General features: G+C 40.1%; 2 protein-coding genes across 6 annotated transcripts in view; one reads left to right on the top strand and one right to left on the bottom strand.

Moving 5' to 3' along the window:
- Positions 1-13,041, bottom strand: part of ERMARD (ER membrane associated RNA degradation) — a 38,218-nt gene that overhangs the window by 24,646 nt on the left and 531 nt on the right. The window contains exons 2-4 of one of the 4 annotated variants that reach the window (XM_061624423.1): positions 12,371-12,438; positions 1,535-1,703; positions 1,070-1,209 (exon numbers count right to left, since the gene is read on the bottom strand). In XM_061624423.1, the coding sequence (XP_061480407.1) occupies positions 1,070-1,209; positions 1,535-1,703 (309 nt within the window). In that variant the 5' untranslated portion in view covers positions 12,371-12,438. Of the gene's footprint in view, positions 1-1,069; positions 1,210-1,534; positions 1,704-2,135; positions 2,227-2,395; positions 2,712-12,370; positions 12,439-13,041 lie in introns of those variants that run through there. The other 3 variants (XM_061624422.1, XM_061624425.1, XM_061624424.1) reach the window with 3 other exon arrangements.
- DYNLT2 (dynein light chain Tctex-type 2) lies at positions 2,339-12,762 on the top strand. 2 transcript variants are annotated; one of them, XM_061624433.1, is made up of 4 exons: positions 2,339-2,650; positions 4,228-4,440; positions 6,403-6,561; positions 12,552-12,762. In XM_061624433.1, the coding sequence occupies exons 1-4, from the start codon at positions 2,555-2,557 to the stop codon at positions 12,660-12,662; spliced, it is 579 nt and encodes a 192-aa protein (XP_061480417.1). In that variant the 5' UTR covers positions 2,339-2,554; the 3' UTR covers positions 12,663-12,762. The 2 variants fall into 2 exon arrangements, with proteins under 2 accessions (XP_061480417.1, XP_061480416.1); XM_061624432.1 differs by lacking the exon at positions 2,339-2,650 and adding an exon at positions 2,702-3,014.

The following is a 13,041-nucleotide window of genomic DNA, read 5'->3' as shown; positions in this document are numbered from 1 at the left end:
GTGAACGCCTTCCCCGCTCAGATGGTGGATGTGCATCCTGTTCTGGATGGGGTTACACTCCCCCTGAAAGAACAGGTCCGTAGTCTGGGGGTTCTTTTTGACCCTTCCTTGTCTCTTGAGGCTCAAGTGGCCTCGGTGGCATGGAATGCGTTTTACCATCTCCGTTTGGTAGCCCAACTATGCCCCTATCTGGACGGCGACGACCTCGCCTCAGTTGTCCATGCTCTGGTAACTTTGAGATTGGATTACTGTAATGCACTCTACATTGGGCTGCCCTTGAAGACAGTTCGGAAGCTTCAGCTAGTGCAGAATGCGGCAGCTAGATTATTGACGAGGACCAGTCGGTCTTCGCATATAACTCCTGTTCTGGTTCGCCTGCACTGGCTACCTATTTGCTTCCGGGCGAGATTCAAGGTGTTGGTTATGACCTATAAAGCCTTACATGGCGTGGGACCGCAATACCTGGTGGAACGCCTCTCCCACTATGAACCTACCCGTTCGCTTTGTTCGTCATCGAAGGCCCTCCTCCGGGTACCAACTCATTGTGAAGCCCGGAGGGTGGTTACTAGATCTAGGGCCTTTTCTGTGGTGGCCCCCAAGTTGTGGAATAGCCTCCCCGAAGAGGTACGCCTGGCGCCTACACTATTATCTTTTCGGCGCCAGGTAAAGACCTTTTTATGCTCCCAGGCATTTTAATCACTCTAATCTTTTTAGCTTTTTAATCTTGTATACTAAGTCTTTATTTTTATTTTCTGTTTAACTGTATTTGTTTTTATGTCATATATGTTTTTGTGATTTTATTATTGCCATATATGTATTTTACCCTATGCTGTTTATCGCCCTGAGAGCTATTTGCTAAGGGCGGTATATAAATGCAACCAAATAAATAAATAAATAAATAAAACCACTTGAGAGGATTTGCGGGTGCTTTCTAAAGGCTTTTGTTGTTGTTACTTGTTACTCTGCAAAACACCACGTACATTGTACAATGAGAATGTTACAATATTCTGAACATGGATCCAGTTCTTTACCACTGCCACTTTCTGTTCAGACCAAATTATTTTCATACCTCAGAAGAGTTTGTCCACTGAAACCACATCCCAAACTGGTCTTCAAATTGCTCCATGGTAAGGGATTGCAAATGCATGTGAACAGATTCACATAATGGTCCTAAAGATCTCACACTTTCTACATAATCCACGGTTTGATCTTAAAAAGAAGAAAGCAGTGCTTACTCAAACAAAAAATCAATAAGCTCATGTTCTTATAAAGTATAGACATCATGCCCCAAAAGAAGTATTTCCCGCTAAAACAGTGAAGGATTGTAAACACATCACTCTTTCTAAAGCAGCATCTGTGTAAAAGAAGGACATATAATATTTCCATATATTTACAATTAATTTTATTAAATTAGACAAAGATGACTGCCTGAAAAGATGTAGATAAGATATGATCTGCAGCGCAATCCTCTGGACACACTTAAGAATTGCAATTTTAGCCAACCAATGCACATACCATTTTAACAAACACAAACCTGGTTCTCCATATTGTACATGTTCTGCAATTGTTTTCCAATATATCTCACCATTCTCAGATACAATGCTACTAGGAGCATGGTTTGCCTTTATCTCAAATCCAGCTTCACAAACCATGTAGTGCACTGGAGAGGAAAGGCATGTAGAGACAGGGTCACTTAGCAACATCTGAAATGAAATATAATGAACAGTATAAAATAATGTAACTACTATAGCACTCACTTAAACAGACCCCTAATTACTATGCATTGCATAACATTAGTGTTAAAAATATATGTTAAAAATGCTCCCTGCAGAGTGGCTAACACACAATGTAATCACAGTACAAAGAGCCAAAAGAATAAGAGAAGCAATAACTACTGATTCAAAACCAATAATGATTTTTTCAAGCAAGGTTGCAGTGTCAGTACATTTCTAAGGTATAGTTCCATCCAACATGATGGACAAAATACACAATTTGTATTTTTTTACAATTGCAATCCTTATCTGTGAAATTATTTGCGTGACCCTAACAGTTAATTATCGAGATCATGGATATACTTGCACTTTCGAACAACGATCAGGGTTATGCAATAATTATGTAAAATGCTGCTGGAGCACCTATCTCCGTTACTTTCTGTCAATAGTTATTTTGTGTTTCCAGACTCCGCCTTCTCACATAAAACACTACAGGTTGCAGCGAAGGTAACGCTAGTTAAATTACCGCCCCCCCAAAAAACCCCAGCGCTCAGCGTGCGATCACGTTGCGCCTTCGCCCCACCCTCAAGGAAAAAAAATGAGAATGCCAAGTCGAGTCAACAGCCAAGCACGCGGGGGGGGGGGATGACTCTCTTCAACTTTCTGCCCCTATACACATTTACCTCCACTCCTTTCAGCCCCCTTCAATCCCCAGATGGCTTCTATCGCGGTTGATGACGTTGTCCCAGGAAGCGAAATCCTTTGATAAACGCTCGTCTTGTCAAGGCGGTTGGTCGATTGCTCCCGAAGTAGCAACGGCTGCCTAGTCAAGAGAGTCCGCCATGGAGAAAGGCAAGAAAAGGCTGAGTGGAACCCCTTCTCACCACTCGGGGGGATCCAGGAAACACAGCTTTTTTGACAAGGACCTGATGGGTCGGGTAAGTGGATGCTAGCACGGCGGTCACATATGCGCCTGCGCGCCGCTCCCCCATGAGCTTGAGGGCGGGACTATACTTCATTTCTTCATCCTTGATTTTTCCTGTACTGTCTGAGGCGTTTCGGAGGGATTATTATTAGGAAGTCGGTGCTTCTCATTGCTTGCATTTTCTTTATTTTGCAACTTCTACACGACCTCATTGGCATCAAAATGTCAGCCAATATGACCCCCCCTATTTAATCTGGAAAGGGATGCGATACATAAAAAGTGCAAACACAAAAATGCTCCCCTTTTGCAAACTTAATCCCTCGTCCGGAGCGTGCTTCAGCGTGACGAGTGCTGCAGCATGTCGAGCCCAGAACGTGGTAATGAGAAGCTGCGAGTAGTTCTTTTTGCGGGGCTTTCCGGGTCGTCGTAGCCCTTTTGCATGCAACGGAGCGCAGGAACAGGGAAAACGTATTCTCTTAGTCGTCTCGTGGGGAGGGGGCAGAGAGAAGTAGAAGACCACACACTTGGCATAAGAAAAAACTCAAAAGTGTGCGTTTATTCCGAAATGTGTATGCACCCTGAAAACGCGATATGATCTGGTAGGCAGGGGTGTAGTCGTCCAGGGTCCCAGCAGGTCTTCGGACCCTTATTTTTTGGGAACCAGCGTCCCACGTCTTCAGTGCCCTTTCCCTCTGATTGGAGCCAATCTGAACCTCCAAGTAAAGAAGCAGTATGCCGCTAGAACACCAGTTGCTGGGGAGCAATAATGGCAGAGGGTTATTGTCTTTGTATCTGCTTGTAAGCTTTTCAGAAGTACCATGGGATGCTGGACCTGATGGATCTTTGGCCTGGTCGTGCAGGCTCTTCTCATGTTAACAGGCCAGAGAAAGTGTAAAGAAAGGTGAAGGGCATGTGATAGTCATTGCTGCCAGTCATGTATTTTTTTCTTGTTTTGTTGTTGTTGACTTTGCTGGTCAAGGAGATTTTGCAGGTTTTTGGAGCTCTACAAGAAAAACCTTTTTGGCCATAGCCATTAAGGACATAAGTGAATGAGTGAGTGAGTGTGTGTGAGAGAGAGAGAGAGAGAGAGAGAGAACTTCTGCAATAGTGACTTCACAGTAATCCTATCAACTCTGTTAACAACTGTCTCCAGTCTGAGCCAAACTTCCAGAAAAGACTAAAAGCTTGGAATAGAGGTCATTAATTTCATTTTCACCCTCCTCCAAGGAGTTTAGGGTAGAAAAATTCTATTCCTCTATTTTATTCTCACAGCAATTCTGTGAGGTACTGTAGGTTATGGTGAGAGATAGTGCCCAAGGCTACCCAGTGGATGTCACGCCAGGATGGCGATTTGAACCTGCATCTCTTAGGTCTAAGTTCACCTCTGCACACTACAAACAAAGCATCCCATAAAAGCTAAGGATAAGTAGCTTCAAGATAAACTTTTGCCAAGAAGTTAAGGGTTGATAATCATTGCCAAATGGAAAATTTTGTCATCTTGCATTATTATTTGAAAGTGTTTATAATTTTTTTGCAATTATGAAACATGAAAATGTGATAAAAGAATCCTAAAATGATTGGGGTTTCCAGCCTTCACAGACTGGTAGACACAGAGTTTCAAGCCATGATCTTCCAGGGTATGAACCAGGAGATGAGGAGTCTATCACAGATTTTACAAGAAATGAGCTCTTGGCATTCAAGACTAGTTTTGCAAGACCAAAGTATGCCAACACATACAGAATGGAACCCTATAGAAAATGTGAGGCTCATGAAGTAAGGAAGAGAGCTGAAGAGGTCTTAAAGGTAGAGTAAGAATTGTTATTGATCCGCCAAATCTCTAAACTTTATATGCAACATAAAAACTCACTACTAGTAGTAGCTGCCCAGGACCTAAAAATGTAGTATGTAATTCATATAAACTCTAGTTTGATAGATTATTGTTTACTATAATAAAAGGATAATTCTCATATTTTATTTATAAGATAATATGTGTTATGATTTTAAGAGGCAATTCAAATTGTCTTTTGACTTATGTACAACCCTCATACTGAGAATCATACTGAGAATATTTGCATTACTTTCATCATGAAATGCATTTTTATATTATAAATCAAGGAGGGAGGACCTGGGCCTCCTAATGATGTTGGAATGGTCAGACATGATATGAAGTGTAGTTCAGCAACATCTGGAGGGCCAAAAGTTCCATACCCTTGTTAAGATTGCACTACAGATGAGTTTATGATTTTTTATTTTTTTACTCAAAACTAAGTTCCGTTCTGTTTAGTGGGGCTCACTTCTAGGTAAGTTTACATAAGATTGCAGCCAGTGCTCAAGTTATAAGGGGAAAGGTAGCGTATCCTTAATTAAATTCACAAACACCACTTCTGGACTCACTCTAGTTTTAACCAAATCATGCCCACCCTTCCAAAGGGGAACATCAGAAATAGGTTTATGTGTGTGCGTGTTATAATCATTCACCAATTATAGGTTATCCTCACTAGGGATGAGCGAGAATTTCAATTCAATTAGCATTACAAGCTGAATCTATAAAATTTGCACTTTCCAGAACAATATGAGAACTAATTACAGCCATCCTTTGAAATTCACACTTATTCGAAGTTCGCAATGCAGTTCACCAAATAATGTTTTCAAAAATGCATATGCTACAGGAAAGCGTGCATAAAAATAAATACATGAGTGAAAATAATATGCAAAAATGCATTATATGATGAGAAATGGCTTGCAAAAATACGTACATTAATCAAAATGGCCTACAAAAGTGTGTTTATTGGCAGAAATATGCACTAAAATGGGGGAGAATTTTCATGAGGATTTTTAAAAAAAACAAATTGCTGCAGAAATGTGGAAAACTGAATTTAAGATTGGAACAATGAGAAACAGAGAACCAAAATGGACAGATATTTCCATCCCTAACCCTTACCATATCACAATTCTCTGCATGCCACTCCTTAAGTAGCTGAAATAGCACCATCCACCCCAAAAGGGAGGTATCAGTTTGAAAAAAAAATTGGGGGAAAACCATTAAGCATGCTCAGTGACGATGGAATACTACCTGACTTATTTTTGTTTGGGAGGGGGATGGAATGGAGCATTGTGGAGGATGGAGGTCGTGGCTAATGGCCTTGAACAGGAGCACTCTACATGGCAACATTTTGTTGCAGATCCCGCTAGTATGAGTTTAATAATCATTTTTCTTCCTAGAAATAATAGGAGTTGTAAGTTCTGTGTGGAAGACCTAGAGGTCTTTAAAGATAATTCTCAGCACTTTCAACAAACTACAATTCCCAGAATTTTGGGAGGCATATCATCTCCAAAACTAAAGTGGTATAAAACCAATTTTTATTTGTAGTGCCAATAAGAAAATCCCACAAAACTATGTTTGCTAAGCATTTTCATTGCACTGGGCTTTACCCCTTAAAATAAAGGTCAGTAGCTTCTAGCAAAAACACTCTGCTTGAGATAAGTTCACTGACTGAACAAAATGAAAAGTATTCAAGACTGTGGTTGCAAAAATGTAGAAGTTTTCCAATGAACGAAGCCCCAAATTGGGCAATAGACTTTGCTTAGTGGAGTGGGAGGATATAATCTTTGATGTTCCATTAATGAATATTACATAATTGACAGAGGATTCATTAACAGTAGGACTATCATTATAAAACCATTCTTAAATATTAAAACGAGTGTCAAACTTCGACAGAGATGTATTTTATATGTTTATTGGCAACTCTGTTTAATTCTTGTTAGAACAAACTTCAAGATTTTAAGTATAATGGTACGAATGGCTCCATGATATGTGCAGGCCTCACAGAAGATGTATTAGCAGCTGTCAAGGATCTGGCCTATGATCGTTACAAATATATAGTCCAAGTATTTCTTGTGGAAAAGACTGGTCAGTCAATACATGTGAGTAAACAAATACTCTGTTTGCAAAAAAAACTGCTTAAGAAATCCTTCATTCCCTTCCATTGTAGTTGTGTAGAATAGTGCTTCTCAAATGAGAGCCCACCGTGCAACTATAGCATAACAGGTTCAAACTAAGTTCACCCAGCCAAGCATTTTGTTTCTAACAGGAGCTGAGAGATACATCTGATAGCTGAACATGCCAATGGTGGCCAGTCCCTACTGCTTGTTCTTACCATTTGATAAGAGACACATTGTCTGTTTACATACAGTGCCTTGCAAAAGTAATCAGACCCTTGACCAATACTCTCATATTACTGAATTACAAATGGTACATTGTAATTTCATTCTGTATGATACTTTATTTTGAAGTACTGAAACTCAAAATCAATTATTGTAAGGGGACATTGGTTTTATGTTGGGAAATGTTGGTAAGAAACATAGAAAACTGAAACATGTTGCTTGCATAAGTATTCAACCCACACACATTAATATTTGGTAGAGCCACCTTTCACTGCAATAACAAGTGTTAAGTCTTTTGGGGTAGGTATGTACCAGCTTTGCACACAGTGTTGGAGGGATTTTGGCCCATTCTTCTTGGCAGATTCACTCCAGGTTGTTCAGGATGGTTGGACGTCGCTTGTGGACAGCAATTTTCAAAGAGTGCCACAGATTCTCAATGGGATTGAGATCAAGACTTTGACTGGGCCACTGTAGGACATTCACCTTTTTGTTCCTGAGCCACTCCAGTGTTGCTTTGGCCTTGTGCTTGGGATCATTGTCTTGCTGAAAAGTGAATTTCCTCCCAAGCTTCAGTTTTTTAGTAGATTGAAGCAGGTTCTCTTGCAGTATTTCCCTGTATTTTGCTCCATCCATTCTTCCTTCAATTTTAACAAGATGCCCAGTTCCTGCTGATGAGAAGCATCCCCACAGCATGATGCTGCCACCATCGTACTTCACTGTAGGGATGGTGTGTCTTGAGGCATGGGAAGTGTTAGGTTTGTGCCATGCATAGTGCTTTGAGTTTTGGCCAGAAAGCTCTATCTTGGTCTCATCTGACACAAAACCTTTTCCCACATTGCAGGTGGGGCACTCTCATGCTTTCTGGCAAACGCTTGGATATTATTTTGTACCCTTTTCCTAATCTATGCATTTGTTTTACATTATTTCTCACTTCTGTAGAATGCTCTTTGGTCTTCATTTTCCTTCAGATCCACAGCCTGATCAATGATCCTCCAACAGTGGGGTTTTTATTCTGACAATGTGACAGCATCTTTAATGGTTCACAGGTGGAGGCCAATGGTAAGGTAATTGTGTCCTCCACGGGGCAATTTCATTCATCTGTGTAAACTGGGAGCTTCCACAGCACAGGGGTTGAATACTTATGCAAGCAACATGTTTCAGTTTTTTATGTTTCTTACAAACATTTCCCATAATAAAATCATTGTCACCTTACAATAATTGAGTTTGAGTTTCTGTTGGTCAGTGACGCAGGCTGTGAGACTCACAGACAAGGTTTTTAGCATAGAGAGAGAAACCTGAAGCAGAAGGGTTAAGCTGTGAGAACAGAGTGCCAGACAATCAAGGTCAGTGGCTGGCTGGAAGTGTGATAAGGTGGGAAACTTGCAGGAACTCAGTGTGGGGGAAGAAATGTCAATGGAGAGAGCTGTGTCTAATGTCTTTGCCTAGTAAAGACTCTTACAAGAAACTTGCCTGGCCTGTCTTATTCCTGTTCTATACGGCACTTGAATTCAAACCACGTATGACCTATTCACGCACTCGCCAACAGGGGTTATGGGCCCAGCTTATCATACGTGGTAGCGGGTTCGAGAGCCGGTGAAGTGGCGTTGGTGCAGAGAGAAACAAAGCGCAAGAAAGAGGCAAGTAAGAGTGGGCAACATGGCTGTAAATCTATCTTCCGGGATGCCGATGGAGAGACTGAATGCTGTAAACTACTCCAGCTGGAAATGGAGGATGAGAGCAGTTCTGATTAAAGAGGATTTAAATGATGTCGTTGAAAACCCCCCTCCGGCAGCTCCTTCAGCAGCGTGGCTGAAGAAAGACGAGAAAGCGAAGGCTTTTATTACTCTGGGGCTATCAGATTCACAACTGTTGCTGGTGAGTAATGAGCCGACAGCTAATCAGATGTGGGAAAAGTTAAAAGCCGCTCATGTACAGCAAACTGCGGGGAGCAGGCTGTGTTTAGCACGGAAACTTTATCAGATGCGTTTTACAGATGATGTGACTATGGAAGAGCATTTGGCTGAATTTCGTAGATTAAATGCTGAGCTGCAAGATAGAGGCGTGCATCATAATGACCTACAGATGGTTTATCTCCTGTTATCTTCATTGGATCAAAAATGGGACGTGCTGGTATCTAGTCTGGAAACTCAACCTGATGGGAATCTGAATTTGGACTTTGTGGAACAGAAACTTCAACAAGAGTGGAATAGGAGACAAGAGAATAAGAAAACAGAATTAAAAGAGACTGTGGCTGTGAAACAACATCAAAGAAGCAGGGAAGAGACTAAAATATGTTATTTTTGTGGATCACGTGGTCATATACAGAGACATTATTTAAAGAAGAGGAATAACAGAAACTTTGAAAGTCAGAGAGCAAGCGTGAACTTTGTTACTAAGGACAATAAACTAATTAACTCTAAATGGCTTCTTGACAGTGGAGCGTCTAATTGCCTAATCACAGACTCTAGTTTATTTTACACTTCAAAGCCGACGCAGGAGAAGATTTATCTGGCTGACGGATCGACTCAGGACGCGACTGCGAGAGGAACGCTCAAGTTGGGTAATATGGGAACTATTTTAACAGATGTATTATTGATTTCTGGTTTAAAATATAACATTCTATCAGTGAGAAAATTGGCTCAAATAGGTTGCAAAGTTACATTTGAAGGGGATAGATGTTTTGTGAGAAAAGATGGTGAAATATGCATGCAAGGGAAATTACAGAATCAAATGTTTATGGTTGAGTGCAATCTTGATAAACCCACCTGTGCATGGATAAGTATTAATAAAGATAAACATGATAATTGTTTCCATGAATGGCACAGAAAACTAGCACACGCACATTTTCAAAAGATACAAAACACCCCAAAGCATAGTCAAGATTTGAAATTAACACACTGTGAGCATGTGGATGAGTGTGAGGTATGCTATAAAACAAAAATGACAGTAAATCCAGTAAATAAGAGCTGTGAAAGCACGACTACTGAACCCTATCAGCTCATACATGTGGATTTGGCTGGACCTTTTCAGTGCTCAAAAGGTGGAGCAAGGTTTTATTTAGTGATTGTGGATGATTCCTCGAGATTTACACATGTGTTGTTATTGAAAAAGAAAAGTGATGCAGAAGAGAAATTAAAGGCATTCATACAGAGAACAGAAACACAACATGGGGTTGTTATCAAGAATATCAGATCAGATAGAGGTGGTGAATTTACCAGTAATTCATTTAAAACATATTTGGAAAAGAAGGGAATAATACAGAGTCTCACTGCTCCCTTCAGCCCATCCTCCAACGGAACGGCAGAGAGGAGGAACCGGTCATTGCAGGATTCATTGAGAGCAATGCTAGCAGATGCTGATATGAATCAATCTTATTGGGGTGAATGTATTCTGTACACTGTTTATATTCAGAACCGCCTTATGCACAGAACAATAGGCACGTCTCCCTATGAGAAACTGACTGGAAGAAAACCCAGGGTGAAACACACAGAACGTTTTGGGGCAAAATGCTGGGTACATGTTGCAAAACAGTCAAGAGCTCAGGCAGGACGCATTTTGGGATTTCAGAATTCATATTATAGAGTTTGGTTGCCTGAGAAACAACAAGTAGTGTTAAGCAAAAGCATAAAGGTGATAGATAAACCTTGGAGAGACAGTCAAACAGTGATCCTAGATAGTGAAAGCAAGCAGGAAGCTGCAGATGTTCCTTTCGGACAGCAAATTCCATTAAAAACTGCATTAACAGATTTAATACACGGTGGCAAACGTACTGTTAAAAGACTGAGAAGACATGGCAACACAAGATACAGAAATGCCAAGTACCAGTGGTGCAGGTCCAAGTAAAATTGAAAGTGAGGAAGAAATGGAAATAGATAATGTCAGGAAATCAGAGAGAAAAACGAAAGGTCAACCTCCTCAGAGATTTGCATTTAATGTTACACAACAGAATAATGAAACAGATGAATATCCAGTAGAATGGGAAAAAGAAGGACCAATAGATAAAGAAACAATGGATCTAATGTGGAAGTTTTGTATTGTGGAATGAAATATAAATGTATCATCAAACAAACATGAATCTGTGAAACTTGTGTAAATAAAGAATAAAGAAACTGAACTGAACTGAAAATGTAAATGTAAACTGTAAGAAAAGAAAACAAACCATGTACTGAAACGTATTGTAATGAAAAGTTAATGTTGTAGAAATGTAATAATTGTAACATGAAGTTTTGTAGTCTGTAAGTCTCAGGTGGGGGCTGTTGGTCAGTGACGCAGGCTGTGAGACTCACAGACAAGGTTTTTAGCAGAGAGAGAGAAACCTGAAGCAGAAGGGTTAAGCTGTGAGAACAGAGTGCCAGACAATCAAGGTCAGTGGCTGGCTGGAAGTGTGATAAGGTGGGAAACTTGCAGGAACTCAGTGTGGGGGAAGAAATGTCAATGGAGAGAGCTGTGTCTAATGTCTTTGCCTAGTAAAGACTCTTACAAGAAACTTGCCTGGCCTGTCTTATTCCTGTTCTATACGGCACTTGAATTCAAACCACGTATGACCTATTCACGCACTCGCCAACAGTTTCAGTGTTTCAAAATAAAATACACAGAACGAAATTACAATGTACCATTTGTAATTCAGTAATATGAGAGCATTGGTCAGGGGCCTGATTACTTTTGCAACACACTGTATATTATCTCTATTCAGGTATCCTCCTTGAGTTTCTCCTATTCTTTTTTTAAAAGCCATTCCTACATCTTGTGGTAGTGACTCTATATATAAATTCCATTAATTCCATTATTATTAATTACATTTGTATACTGCCCCATAGCCGAAGCTCTCTGGGCAGTTTACAATAATTAAAAACATTAAAAACAAATTTAAAAACACATTTTAAAAAAACAATTTAAAAACACATGTTGAAATGCCTGGGAGAAGAGGAAAGTCTTGACCTGGCGCCAAAAAGATAACAGTGTTGCTGCCAGGCACACCTCGTCAGGGATATCATTTCATAATTTGGGGGCCACCACATAGATGCTATGTAGAAAAAACACTTCTCCATGTTCACATCCACACCATACATTTAAAGCACACTGCTTTCCCTCAGAGAATCCTGGGCACTGTAGTTAAGAGTCATGGTTAATTGTAGCTCTCTGAGGGATAGATCACAGTTTTCAGGATTCTTTGGGGGAAGCCTTGGGTTTTAAATGTGCCTTAAATGCATGGTGTGGATGTGACCCATGTCCATCCTCTCTATACTGTTAATCATCCTGTAAACCTCTATCATATGTCTCCCCCTTGCATTTTTCTAAGCTAAAAAGCCTAAAAAAGTAAGTATAAGTAAGTAAGTAAGTGTGTTAACTGCCCTTCCTTGTAGCTAATTGTTTAAAGCAGAAGGTAAGAGTCAGGAATACATTGCATATTAAACATGTCGATCAGTTCTTCCAGTTAAATGTGAAGCCCATTATGGTGAATGATTGTATATGGAAGGCAAGAAATTCATGTAAGAATTTTGAGCACTTTGTTAAATTATTCTGTGAACCAATGATCAGGATTTAAGATTGTTTGTACAATTAAAGTTACCTTGGCTTGACTCTGGAGATGCGAAGTAATGTCCTGGAGGTGATCCTGCAGCCTTCATGCAGGATCTCCTATTGCAAGAAAGTGTAATGTGATGACATGCTATTGGTTTTTAAGTTTTGTTAAGCTAATCAATTCTTGATCAAATGAATTGTTCAATTCGTTGCTCTTTTCTCTCCTTCAGATTACCAGCAGATGGGTCTGGGATGTTGCAAGGGACACCTGGGTTCAAGCGCAACATGAAACTGAGGAATCTGTTATAGTGGCTCTGATAGTTGCTTGTTATTATGAGTAACATCTTGCAAACAACCATTCTAATAACAGGAGACACTTGTGAGTCTCCACAGTGATATACCCTATTTGCTCAAATAAATGTCTTCAGTTATTTTTTCCAACCATGCTATTTGAGTGACATTAATTTGCAATAGGATGTTACAATAACCTGGGCACTAATGGCATTCTTTGCTGCTTGCTGAACCCTTTCAGAGATGAGTAATAACACTTGGTTCTAGTCCTGCATTTTTTCTGCTGATGCTTTCTCTTTTGCATGGTTTACACACTTTCAATTTTTAAAAACTATTTCTTCATTTGGTTAAATGTGCACTTTGTAGTGGGAAATGGCTGTGACTATCCCAGACACCTTACAATATAAGTAGACAAGGAGTTTGAACTGG

This window comes from Rhineura floridana, chromosome 4 (assembly GCF_030035675.1).
Source record: "Rhineura floridana isolate rRhiFlo1 chromosome 4, rRhiFlo1.hap2, whole genome shotgun sequence".
Classification (NCBI taxonomy): domain Eukaryota; kingdom Metazoa; phylum Chordata; class Lepidosauria; order Squamata; family Rhineuridae; genus Rhineura; species Rhineura floridana.
Note: the sequence above shows the minus strand (reverse complement) of the source record. Positions and strands in the feature narration are given on the sequence as shown.